General features: G+C 43.9%; 1 protein-coding gene across 1 annotated transcript in view; it reads right to left on the bottom strand.

Moving 5' to 3' along the window:
* The window catches only part of ptprz1a (protein tyrosine phosphatase receptor type Z1a), a 104418-nt gene extending 93181 nt beyond the window's left edge, over positions 1-11237 (bottom strand). The window contains 1 exon segment of the mRNA XM_054746521.2: positions 11048-11237. Coding sequence (XP_054602496.2) covers positions 11048-11102 — 55 coding nt within the window. The 5' untranslated portion in view covers positions 11103-11237.
* Positions 11238-13152: the final 1915 nt, after the last annotated feature.

Here is a 13152-nt window from a genome sequence, read left to right as displayed (position 1 = left end):
ATGAAATCTGTCAGACAGGTAGGATTTAAACCAGCCTAGCGCTGTTCCTTTGATCCCTACATAATGTTCAAGCCTTTCTACAAGAGCATTGTGATCTACTGTGTCAAAAGCAGCACTGAGATCTAACAAGACTAGAACAGACACAAGATTCTTATCTGAGGCTATGAGAATATCATTTGTACCTCTCACTAATGCAGTTTCAGTGCTGTGATACTCTCTAAAACCAGACTGAAATTCCTCAAACAGATCATTAGTGTTTAAATGCTGACATACTTGGATGGCCACTATTTTCTCCAGGACTTTGGATAAAAATGGAAGGTTAGATATTGGTCTATAAATCATTGGGTCATCTGGATCCAGAGAAGGCTTCTTAAGTGAAGGTTTGATTACAGCAACCTTAAAATCCTGTGGTACATATCCATTTACTAACGATAGATTGATTATATCTAGAATGGGGGCAGTAACCAAAGGAAATGCATCTTTAAATAATTTGGTTGGGATTGGATCTAAAATGCAAGTAGAAGGTTTAGATGAAGCTAATATTTTTGATAGCTCTGAAAGCTCAACTGGATCAAAACGGTTCAAACACAGATGAGGTTCTACAGTTACCTCTGATGCTGCCTCACTTATGAGGAAGAAGAAATCGCATTAGGGAGGATGCTAAAGATTTTGTTTCTAATAGAATTAATTTTACTTATAAAAAATCCCATGAAGTCATTGCTGCTGAGGTTTAAGTGTCTTGCCCATGGACACAATGACAGCAACAGATTGAGCAGGGGTCGAACCTGCAACCTTCCAATTACGGGGCGAGCACTTAACTCCTGTGCCACCATCACCTCTTTTTTTGGCAGTAAGTCAAAAAGATTTTTAATTTTTTTTATCTGCAAAGCAAAATACATTTTGGATGTCTGAGTCTACGATCAGTGATGATAAATAGGTGAGTTATGACATAAATGTTCAATGATTTGTTGAACACATTTGAAGACAGAAATTTGTACCAATAAAACACAATTATATATTAAATTATCTTTATAAATGAACACCATCCCAACAACATGTGGTAAGAGTTTAATTACCAATACTGAATTCTAGTCCTGTATATTTCTATGAATATTTTGTTTCAGGCAGTGGTAGTAAATAAAATTAACACAAAGGGAAAACAAAACAAAACCCATCTATTTACATCACTCAGACATTACCTGTTTGAGTAGGAGCAGCTGCTTTTTCACCCAGATCATCTTATTTATAAAGTGTCTTCCAACCAAAGAAGTTTGGGTTCCAGGAGACATGTTTCTACTCTAATCGTACACAAGGTGACTAAACTGCTTGTCGGAGGCCCAGAGAAAAGCTTCTCTAACAGAGAAACAACTTAATTGAACTCCGGAGCTGAGCAGACAGAGGAGAGAGCCAACTCTGCAACTCAAAGGAAAAACAACCAGCAGAGAAATGAATGTAAACTTCTACCATAAAACCCTGTTTTATAGTAGAAGTCATTCATCATTTCATCATTAGGTTTAGTAAAGAAGCTTCTTATAGCGTCAGCTGATGCATGTAAGCTCATCAGAAGATTATTTACCAGAATAAACGTGAGTATTAATGCCGTATTCAAGTCATGTAGTTTTTCCAGACTGCCAAGTGGGGAAAACAGGCAGCGAATCCTGAGCAAACACACTGATGGAGCTGAAACAAGCTCAGCTGTTCAACTCAAACAAGATCAGGAGGAAGGACTTCAGCCACGCTGGGTGATTATGGTGCTTTGTAAATTTTAACAATATGAAGCCAGCAAAAAAATTCTACGTAGCAAATTAATTCTTCCAAACGTTTATAAGTAAAAAGAAAAGAAAAAGGAACAAAGACAAAACCAACTGAGATATTTAAGTAAACAAACAAACAACCATATTAGACACAAGTTGGGTAACCAGAGCACGGCCCAATTCTCCAGTGTGGAGTCGGCATTCCATGTAACGATTTATCGAGTGACTCGAAACTTGATTACAAAATAATGTCCCGCGGGCAAAATTACTAGACTTTAAACTTTGTGGCTGGAGAGGGATCGGTGATCATGTGTTTCACAGGGACAACTATTACTGATGGACAGCCTGTTCATACTCAGTTTTGTGTGATCAAGGAAGAAAAAAATTAGAAGAAAATCAAAGAAAAAAAAAGTCTAGGAAGAGTTTTAGCTTAAGACCCAAAAACCCCAAAGACCAGGGAGTTAAAGCAACACTAAAAAGTTTTTACCAAAGCTTTCAAACTGGTTTCAGTGGTTCTTAAAACCGACAGTTGAGCAACTTCACATGTGACAGCACCTGTCTCCCCATTCTGTTCAGTCCTGTGTCCCTGTTAATTGCTCCCACCTGCTTCTCGTCTCCCAATCACCCAAGGTCCCAGCTCCTCCTGGATATATATATATATATATATATATCCAACAGTGTGGATCTTTTGAATTTGTGGCTTATTTATTATCTGCTGGCCAGGGCTGCCAACTTTTGCATTATTCCATGCATGAGTGTGTGTGTGTGTGTGTGTGTGTGTGTGTGTGTGTGTGTGTGTGTATGTGTATGTGTATGTGTGTGTGTGTGTGTGTGTGTGTGTGTGTGTGTGTGATTGATTGCCCCACTTAGCAGGGGAAATTTTGTACATGCAACATCTAGCAGGGTTCTATTGGATTTAGAGGATTGGTTCCCAAGTTTCATGACTTTTAGATCTGATAATCTGTGAAGTGCGCTAGGTGTTTTAGCCATTTTACAATGGGTCCAAGCAAATGCACCACAATAAATAACAGACAGCAGCTCACACCACTATAAAGTTCAAGTTTCAAGCTGGACTTAGCTGAATCGTGTTGCTCTCTGGGTCCATGATTGATGATCTCTTGATATTTTTTGGTCCCACAAAAACCGGTGAAAGTAGAGAGACTAAATGAACTAAATGGATGGTTAAAAAGCAGCGAAAGATGCAGAAGTTGAAAGAAGAGAGGTCTGAAGTTTCAGCCAAGCTACTAGAATTCCACAAAAGTCTTCAATAAGGCAGGAAGTGTGAGTGTGTGAAGACAACCAAATGTGAGTTAGCTCGTTGTAAGCGCTAGCTACAGCAGGGCTGTTTATGACAGTTGTAATTCTGCCTTCAACCAGGAGGGAGAAGCAGGAAACGTATGAAGTGTTAATTTAAACCCAGTTAGCTTGCTACATTCACACAAAAAAGCTTATGCATTTCAGATTAAAAGGGGATCCTTTACAATGATACCGGTCAGTAGGAGCAGCAAGCTGAATCTTCCTAGCCTGGCAAGCTAGACTAAATAAATGTATTAACAAACTTTGCAAAGCAAGAATTTGGTCTAGTTCACTAGGCTAGAATCTTCCTGCTTTAGGACACATGTGCATCGGGTACTTGATCAATCTTTAGATTATTGCTAGAGTACATGATACAAATTCTCTTCGACCAAATCTGAGTAACTTTATAAAATATCAGCACAGCTCACGAAACCCACTGCAGCTAAACACTAAGTTACGTCAGACACGTATTTTTTGAGAATCGGGAAAAACTTTAGTGTTATTTCTTAACATTTGCTTATCTGTTTCAAACTCTGACAAGAACAGAAGCAGGAAGTCTGAATTTCTTCAACAAATGCTACAGTTTCAGGTTATTTTGAATGAATGAAGACAGCGAGCATTTTTTCCTCCATTTGTTATAAAGAACAGAGTGTCATGAGCGTGATTTTAAGTTATTGTTTTATACAGTCTGTCGAGGGTAAAATAACCTTAAGTTTTATGGTCTCCTTGCCTTGACTGTACAGCACTTTGATCAGTAATTCAAATAAAAGACTAAAAGGTATGGAGTCCATCACAGAGAAGTGTGCAGTAACGTTAATGATGCCCAGCTCCATGAAACATAAAGAGCAATTCCTCTGTCCAAACGGCTGTCCTCTGTCCCTCTGCAGGGAGTCCAAACCCCTGTCCTTGCCCCCTCCAGCCTATAAGTACATCACCTGCAGGTGGCAGCAGGAGCAGCCCTGCATGAGGTGCACGTCTGCAGCCAAAAACTAATTGCTTTTTTTCACCTGCGTGATGAAACTGTGCAGCTCCACAGAGAACATCATCAGTAGATCTCCACGGCTCATTAACAGGCAAACCATTTGTGGTGGCTCAGGGGGGTGCATGACTATTTTGAGAGATGACCTAATTGAAAACAGTGGCGGGTGGTGAGACACAGCAGCGGGAATTATGGATTTTACTTTTGTCCTCCTTTAACCTTGACACACTTTCACTTGATTGTCTCTTTTAGCATTTTAAACTGACGAGTGACACGACAGACAATACGTTAAAACACCACGCTAGTTAACAAAGCTAGCTTGGCTCTGGGATGCCCACTGGATTCAGCTGAAGACACGTGTGAAAGGAGGATGCTGGGGAAGATGACCACCATCTTGGAAAACCCATCCCACCCACTGCATTCCACTGTGGAGACCATGGACAGCTCCTTCAGTGGCAGATTGAGACATCCTGGTCAGTTGTGTGTTATCACCATATCTGATCTAGTTCCAGCCTGGACCCCTCAGTGACACCTGAGCCTGGGTTAAACCCCACAGCCTACCTAAGTAATAGGTGTGTTTCCATTACTGGAACACCACGGTAGACATGCAGGAACCTCCCGACATGCGCATGTATCCACTAGACCGGGCAGGCCAAACGGATGTTTTCCGTAACATGGAGAGCAACTGATCCGGGACAGGTACTCGGATCGGCCCGGTGGAGTAGCTGAGCGGAACTTTTGGTTAACTCATGCTGAACGGTTGTAACTCAGTAGTAAATGAGCACATTCAGCAGACATTGTCCAAAACAACCATCATTATTAGACTTAGAAGAGTTGCTGGTGAAGCAGAATGGAAGCAAGAGAGGACCAGGACATCGTATATCCAGGACAATTTTCCCATCCCAGAATTTACCCCAAAGTTCCAGCAAAGGAAACATGGCTATTGTTGCTGTCATCCCTTTATGACCACATGGGCCCATCTTCTAATGCTACTTCCAGCAGGATCATGCACCAAGTCACAAAGCTCACATCCTCTCTAACTTGTTTCAAGAACATGACCATGAGTTCACTGGACTCCAGCAACCTTTGCAGTCAACAGATCTCAGTCCAGTCCAGAAACGTTTAGGACCAGAACCTCCGAGGAACGTTTTACAACACTTTCTTGAATCTTTGCCAGGAAGACAGAAGCCTACATGCATCAGCTGACTGAAGGTGGCAGAAGAAGGTCCTACCAGGCGCCAGTGAAACACATTCATGCTTCAGCTGGTTTTTGAAACTCTGTGGAGTCGTGATGTGAGGAACAGCTTGACCTACCGGCGATGAAGGGATTTTAGGTTCCTTCCTCCCTTGTACTGATTGGAAGTTGTTCTGGATAAGAGGATCAGACCAATTCACTAACAGTTCAGTAAATACTTGAAAAACTACTGAGGCTCATTAATTTCCTGCAAGCATGTGAACAGCTGCCCACCCCCTGCCCCCCCGCCCCCAGGATCAAAGTGTATCAGCCATTCTAGAGATGAGGGCCTTGTTTCGGCCGTGTCCTCCGTGCAGGCCTTTTATTGGTGACCTTTTAATTCATAGCTTTTTTTAAAGGATTTCTCATTAAGCTGGTGGAGACACAAGGGCTATCGAACATCCAGGATCGAAGAGAGGACCACACACTCACAAGCGGTTAACGAGTGGGGGCCAAATCAAATGGCTCTTCACCAGCTGCTCTACAGGACCTGTCCTTGTTTCCACAGCAATGGGCTCTGGTGTGAGTGGTCCCACTTTCAGAGGCCCTGTAGGCCACCCGGATCCGTCCTATCATCCATTACAGGGTCCTGAACAGCAGTGACTATGGGAGAGGAGGTGGAGGAGAATGGTGGGTGACGGTGGTGGCAGAGCGCCAGGCAAACACCAGCAGAGACAAGATGGCTGGCTAACCAAAAACACCCCCACAACACCCTCTTTATTCCTCATCCACCCAGAAAAAAGAGAGGAGACAAACGGGGAGGAGGGGGATTAAAAATACCTAATGGGGAAAGGAAGATAGAGGACGGTGGAAGGATGAAAGCATGTGGTTGTCAAAAAAGAAATGCCTAACTGGGAGGAGTGCGAGGGCATGGAGAAAACGTCAAAGGAGGAGAAAAAATGAGAGAAAGTGGAAAACAAACAGGAAAGAAAAAAAGTCAAAGAACAACATGCAGGAGTCGCCCTGAAGGCGCTTGCTGCTGGTGTCCCTCTGCATCCTTTCCATTTATTAGGAGAAACACATAAAGTTCATGCAAGTTAATAAAATGGTTCAGCTGTAGGATTGTTACATCGCTTCTGGAGACAACTCTCAAGATTATTGCTTTAATCACAGAAAGTACTCTTAATGAAAGTAGAGCCAGTATGAGTCGAGAGGATTCCGGGCCTTTCGGTCTTGGAACGCCATCCTGTTGAGTGGCGGACAAGCTTCATCGCTCTAGATCTGCAGGAGGTGCCTAAAAACTATTTTTTCTTCTAAATCTTTTATTCTGTATCAGGGCACGTTGTATGTCTCTCATCCTGTTTATTGCATCGTCTTGATTTTATTTTATACAGATGACTTATGGGCTGCAGGATGAAAACACGACCCCCCCCCCCCCCCCCCCCCCCCCCCAGAAGAAACTACGCCTTGTTTCAATGATTTTAGAATGCTGAGACTTTTATTTGATTAAAAATGCATTTGTTAAAAAGTAAACTTCGAATTAAAAGTATATACATACTTGTTCTTTGTAATAGTCATACTCCTGCAAAGATTACACATTAGAAACAAGACAAGAACAAGACAAAGAAAAGCTGGTCTCTTCTGACACACACACACACACACACACACACACACACACACACACCTTTCTTCTGTCCACCCTAGCCCAGTGCCCATGTCCTCTCCTTTAACCAACACTGCCCCTACCAGTGCCATCACAAGCCTCTCAGCCCAACAGTACCCTTCACCCTCCCTGTCTTACTCTGCACCCCACCCTCTCTTACGCCCCCTAACTTTTTGTAGTTGCACTCTTTCACCGACACTATAAAACAGGTCTCCCCTCTCATCATGCCAGGCCGGAGGAGACAGATCGAGACAGGCTGGCCTCCTCCTCTGACCTTATCTGACCACGTAACCCCAGCCTCTATTCAACCAAGGGCCAACAGAAAGAAAAGGAGGGTTTGAAGTGGTGATCCCTGAGTATGTCTGACTGAATGCTGCTGAGCCTAATACCCACTAATCTGGTCATCAAATACCCCTGCTGCCACCACTGAGATCTGTTTTCGGCCTGACAACCAGTCAGGGAAGTCCACCTGCCCAGTAGGAGTAGTCTGGGATGGAAGTGAAAGAAGAAAAGAACAAAAAAGAAGATGTGATGAGAGACAGAGTATGATTGGGTGACCAAAGATCTGTTTCTGAAGATTGTTTGACATTCTGAAATGAAGCAAACAATTTAAGTGTGAAGCAACAGCTCCAAACACAATGTGCAGAAAGTTTTTAGCAAGAAAAAAAGTTTTGCATTACTCTGAGTATGCCTCCTGATGAATTTGTAAAGGATTCCCTCCTTTTGTTGGGATTTTGTTATGGAAAAACTTATGTTTATTAATTCTTGATCATAGACTCAATCAACTGAATGTAAATGTATTGCTCTATGCTTCTCTGCATGCCCACTCATTCAGACACACACACACACACACACACACACACACACACACACACACACACACACACACACACACACACACACACACACACACACACACACACACACACACACAATCTCTCCCTCTCCATAAATAAACTCTGTGACCGGATGTTCGGTGCATTTTGCCTCGTGCATCTGCCACAGTTATAACTGTTTGACTTGTTGTTCATTGTCTCCCTTTTCTCTCCGACTATAGGGAATGGGTTATTGATAAACATATTGATAAAATCCATGACAGTTTTGTAAAAGAAACAGTGTAAATAAAACATGTAAACAGAAGAATTGAATAAGGTTCACATTGGCCAGCAGCCAGGCAGCTGTTGGCCGTCTGTGACCTGATTTTAGAGACCCACAACAAAGAAGGAGTGACCCGAAACCAGAAAAAGCACCTTAAGTCAAGAATCAGGGAACAGTTTTCTGTTGGATCCTGTTTGACCATTTTACCCCTGCTTTCCACAGGAGCCGTCAGCAGCACGTTACTGCAGCAGCACGTCTTGCTCGCGTAAGCTGCTGCTTGGCCCTTCCCACGAGACGGGAAGCAGCAGGGGAGCAGCTGTCACCGACAGAGCACGAAGTCACACGAGTGACTTTGTCAGTAAACACAACAACAAGCAGGAGAAAACTACAACATGGTTTGTGTTTTATGTTCTGCCCGTTTTATAATCGCCAATACGGACCTGAAAAACAAAGGAGACCGCTATCAAGGTGATAACTTCTCACGGGGCCGCACAGTTAGTAACTATTTTTAAAGTAAAGCAACCGGAAGTCAGTACGTTCTTTATTCTGAAAATCTTGGGAGCTTCGCTCCGTTTCTGCGTCCGATTTCCTGTCTTTCCTTCCCCAAAAATGTCGAACTTGACCCGTTTCAGAGGCTTACCCCGGCTTTCCACCGGAGCTGTCAGCAGCACGTTACTGCAGCAGCACGTCATAGCTGCTGATAGGAACTGCTGTGGTCAACAGAACCTTTTCCACTGGAGCCGTCAGCAGCGCGAGTCGGCCGCGTCTCAGGAGCAGCATGTCGCGGCCTTTACGCGCCGGTTCTATTTTCTACGTGCGACGCCTCTGAAACGGGTCAAGTTCGACATTTTTGGGGAAGGAAAGACAGGAAATCGGACGCGGAAATGGAGAGAAGCTCCCGAGATTTTCAGAATAAAGAAACGTACTGCCTTCCGGTTGCTTTACTTTTAAAAAAGGTTACTAACTGTGCGGCCCCGTGAGAAGTTATCACCTAGCTAGCGGTCTCCTTTGTTTTTCAGGTCCGTGTTGGCGATTATAAAACGGACAGAACATAAAACACAAACCATGTTGTAATTTTCTCCTGCTTGTTGTTGTGTTTACTGACGAAGTCACTCGTGTGACTTCGTGCTCGGTCGGTGACAGCTGCTCCCCTGCTGCTTCGCGTCTCGTGGGAAGGGCCAAGCAGCAGTTTACGCGAGCGAGACGTGCTGCTGCAGTAACGTGCTGCTGACGGCTCCTGTGGAAAGCCGGGGTTAGCGCGTAGAAAATAGAATCGGCGCGTAAAGGCCGCGACATGCTGCTCCTGAGACGCGGCCGACTCGCGCTGCTGACGGCTCCGGTGGAAAAAGTTCTGTTGACCACAGCGGTTCCTATCAGCAGCTATGACGTGCTGCTGCAGTAACGTGCTGCTGATGGCTCCGGTGGAAAGCCGGGGTTAGACCAAACAGATCATTAAAATATAAATACATACAGAAGTCCTGAATGTGGGAGCACCGTTAGCTTCATGCTAATGCATTAGATCAAATACAATTTTCAATGTGGCTCCATATACTGATGATGTATAATCAATGCTTAGTACAAACAGCACTGCGCAAAAGTTTTTAGCAGGTGTGGAAAAAATCAGCAAAAAGAACATTTTCATAAACATGGATTAAGATCATGTGTATAAATAAAAATCAAACCATTTTGACTTAAAATTCCCACTCGTAAGCCTCACGGATAGCCTTAATAACCTAACCTAAATAAAGTTTAGGGCTTCGTTTGTGGGAATTTTTCTCACTGTAAGTCAGTCAAATGCAAAGTTCAATATGTTTGATCTTTGCATTTATGAACAAGATTCTGCAATGTTCCATGATGACGTCTGAAGCAACCCTTGATCCTGATGAAGGACAGACACTAACGAGTTAAATACAGACTAGATGGGCATCAAAACAAGGACCAGAGCAAGACACAGACCTGACGACCTGAAATGATTTCTGACCAGGTTAGAAACTTGAACCTGAGCAGAAATACCTGCCTGCACACACACTTCATCCTACTGGCTGTTTTACAATGAAGCAGTGATGAAATGATCAGGCAGAAAGAACCCCCTCCCCCCATTTAAACACCTCCACCACCCCCAAAATATTGTCTCTGAGCAGACCATGACCCTGGTTTTATATGGGCTGGTGCAGATTACAACCCTCTTGTCTGACTGGGAGTCTGCTGACAGATGGCTTACAGTCAGCCACATGCGAGGGGGGGGGGGGTGTTAGCTGTGGGCATCCTGATGTCCATCACGTATATACTGGATGCCCACCTCCAGCGGAGATACAAAACCTGCCCTGAAGTAGTTGTCATTACCCCCCACCTGCAAGTGTGTGTGCGTGTGTGTGTGTGTGTGTGTGTGTGGGGGGGGGGGGGGGGGGGGGGGGGGATCCTCTGGGGTGTCCAAACGTATCAACGTCCCAGAGGACCACAAACATTTTTCTTTTTTTAAATGTGAAAATTATATTAGATAAAACTTTTTTATCTGTTAAAATAAGCTTCATATTAGTGCAATTAACATGAACAGATGAAGCTCCAGCTGAAGAAAAATGACTGAACAATTCTGCTCTTGGGGTCCGCACAAAATCCATGCAAGGGCCGCAAATGCCCCCCCGGGCCACACATTGGACATGTCTGATCTGATTCAGGATCCTGCATCTGCCCCACTCTGAGTTTACCTTGATGACTTCATGCATTTAGTTTCTCATAAAAATCCCTTCTGATCATCAACAGAGGACCAAGCAGGTTCGGGCTCATGCCGACTTTAGACGTGACACCGAACATGGGAAGCCTCGGGAGGCGGGGATCGGGTTTCTTCTAGTTTTTTCTCTTAGGATACAAACCCAACACAGGCTTTCACATGAATAAGTTAAACACAAAAACCAGCCAACCGCAGGTAGTGTGCAGGAGCGAAGCGCACCTTTCCCACCTGGGAATCCTGCGCCAGCTGGCGGGGAATACGCAGCCGGTAGAAGTAAATAACACAGAACCGGAACAGATTTGTACGTTTAACGAACAGCTGAGCATACACAGAGCAGTCCTCCAGCTAGACTTACCTTGGTGGCTGATGAGGATGAGGAGCGCAGCCAGCAGCATATCAGCGCTGCCCATGGTGAAAGGAAAACGCTCAAAACAACTGATCTAACCGTGAAAGGGAGCGGGTCCGGTTCGGCCCACGGTCCTCACAGATCCATCATGCTCCGGTGTGGTCCTGATGTTTGAGAGTGGTGGAGATCCGGTCCCGTCCTGGTGCGCAGCTCCGTCCGTCCCGCTCCTCTTCCCACAGACTGGAGCGGTGCGCCACCCACCGCCCAAGGTCACACCGGGCTCCGCTCCTAGAACCTGCTGCTGCAGAACTCACTGCTGGGACGGTGGGCCTGGAGGCTGGTGGTTCTGAACATCCTTAACTAACTGACGTCCAGAGTAAATATAAGAACGAATAAAGCTAAAAAAAAATCACGTGGAAAGAAAGAGAAAACATCGGAAAGCTAAAAGAAACTAAAACTGTTGAGCTGTAGACAAATGAATAAGAGAGAGGCTGCACTGAGTCAGCAGAGAAAAGCAGAATGAAAGAGGAACACGCTGAAAGGAATAATAATTAAAAACACAGTAACTTGAGTTCAGGCTCCCCGCTCACCCATACCTGTCAAGTTTTGGATTTGAAAATAAGGGAAGCGAGCCAACCCACCACCACAACCGAGCTCTGCTGTCTATTACATTGTTACAACAAATCTATAATAACCACTTTTCAATCACTTACTGCAATTCTGTGAGCAGAATCTGATAGGCCTTTGTTGACATTGAAATGCTGTGAACATTCTGTTATAATTCAGCCTAAATGAAAACACAAAAGGGTGAATGAAGCATATTGATTGATTTTACATTTTTCAGTTTATTTACAAATCAACACATTACTTCCTGTTTATTTCACATTGCTTGCCTTTAAGTTAAACATTTACATTTTATTTTCATTACACATTTTCGTTACATATATCATGTTCACTCATGTGGCTCTCTGACATTCACTAATGACTTATCATACACACGTGTTGCAGATTTAGCATTCTTTAACACTTTTTTGGAAGGAGTGTATTTGTAGGCTGGGCCAGAGTGGTTGATTTTACATGACAGTAAAGCACAAACAGTGCTGTTGTCTAATGACGTCCTATTCTCTGTAACGATCTTTCTCACCATACTAAACACCCTTTCAGAACTGGCATTGCTGTGGGGAATGCAGAGTAAAGCCTTCATTAATCTCGGCAGCTCACTGAACCTCACATCGTTCCCTAGCAGACCCCCAGAATCTGTCAATGTTGTCTTCTTGGGGGAGTTGCTTGCTATCTGTCACCTGGTAGTCAACGAGTTCCTCTCTCAGCCTATCTTCACTCAGGCTCAACTGATGGAACATGGCCCCTGGCCTTTCCACTGTAAAATAAAGAAAGTGTTGCAAATCTAAACCATGCAATATTTCATCAATTCAATCATTCTATCAATGGAGAACTGCCCTAACATCTACCTGGCCCTGGAGGAATGTTGAGGCGAGCAGCAGGGTCAAGCACTTTCAAGTCCCTCAGGAGTGAATGGTCAAGGGGAAAGGAGGAGAACATCTTCTGAAGCGCTGCTTCATAGAACCTTCTCACAGATCTACAACAGCGTAAGAGTAAAAAACTGCATTAGTGGCAGCATTTTAGGCACAGTACAGCATATTCTCTCATACTGATGATGGCCATTATAAAACTGCTGGGTAATGTACTTACTGAAAGATGTTCTCAGTGGACATGGGAAGCTCTACGCTTTTCATGAAGGCCTTTGTGTCTGCTCCAATAAAGAGCTCCTCATCAGCCAACTGAAGTCCTTGTCCATACTCCACCTCCCTGAGAGGTATACCTACGATGGTCCTGGCTGGTATGAGGTGGCCCAGGATCCTCCTGATCAGCCTGCTCATTTCCTCTTCATGTCTGTGAATTTGTACTCCCTCTGACTGTAGAAAATATCATGGGTCACAACAAAATATCAGTGAATTAAGAATGCTACAATTAGCAAAATCACATTTAATGTTTACACATACATTCAATAACACTGACACCCACCTGGAAGTCAATATTAAAATCAGATAAAGGTTTAAGGGCAGCAGTCAGGAACACAAAGTAGATCTTCATGA

This window comes from Nothobranchius furzeri, chromosome 14 (genome assembly GCF_043380555.1).
Source record: "Nothobranchius furzeri strain GRZ-AD chromosome 14, NfurGRZ-RIMD1, whole genome shotgun sequence".
NCBI lineage: Eukaryota > Metazoa > Chordata > Actinopteri > Cyprinodontiformes > Nothobranchiidae > Nothobranchius > Nothobranchius furzeri.
The sequence above is the reverse complement of the archived record's forward strand: the minus strand, read 5'-3'. Positions and strand labels throughout refer to the sequence as shown.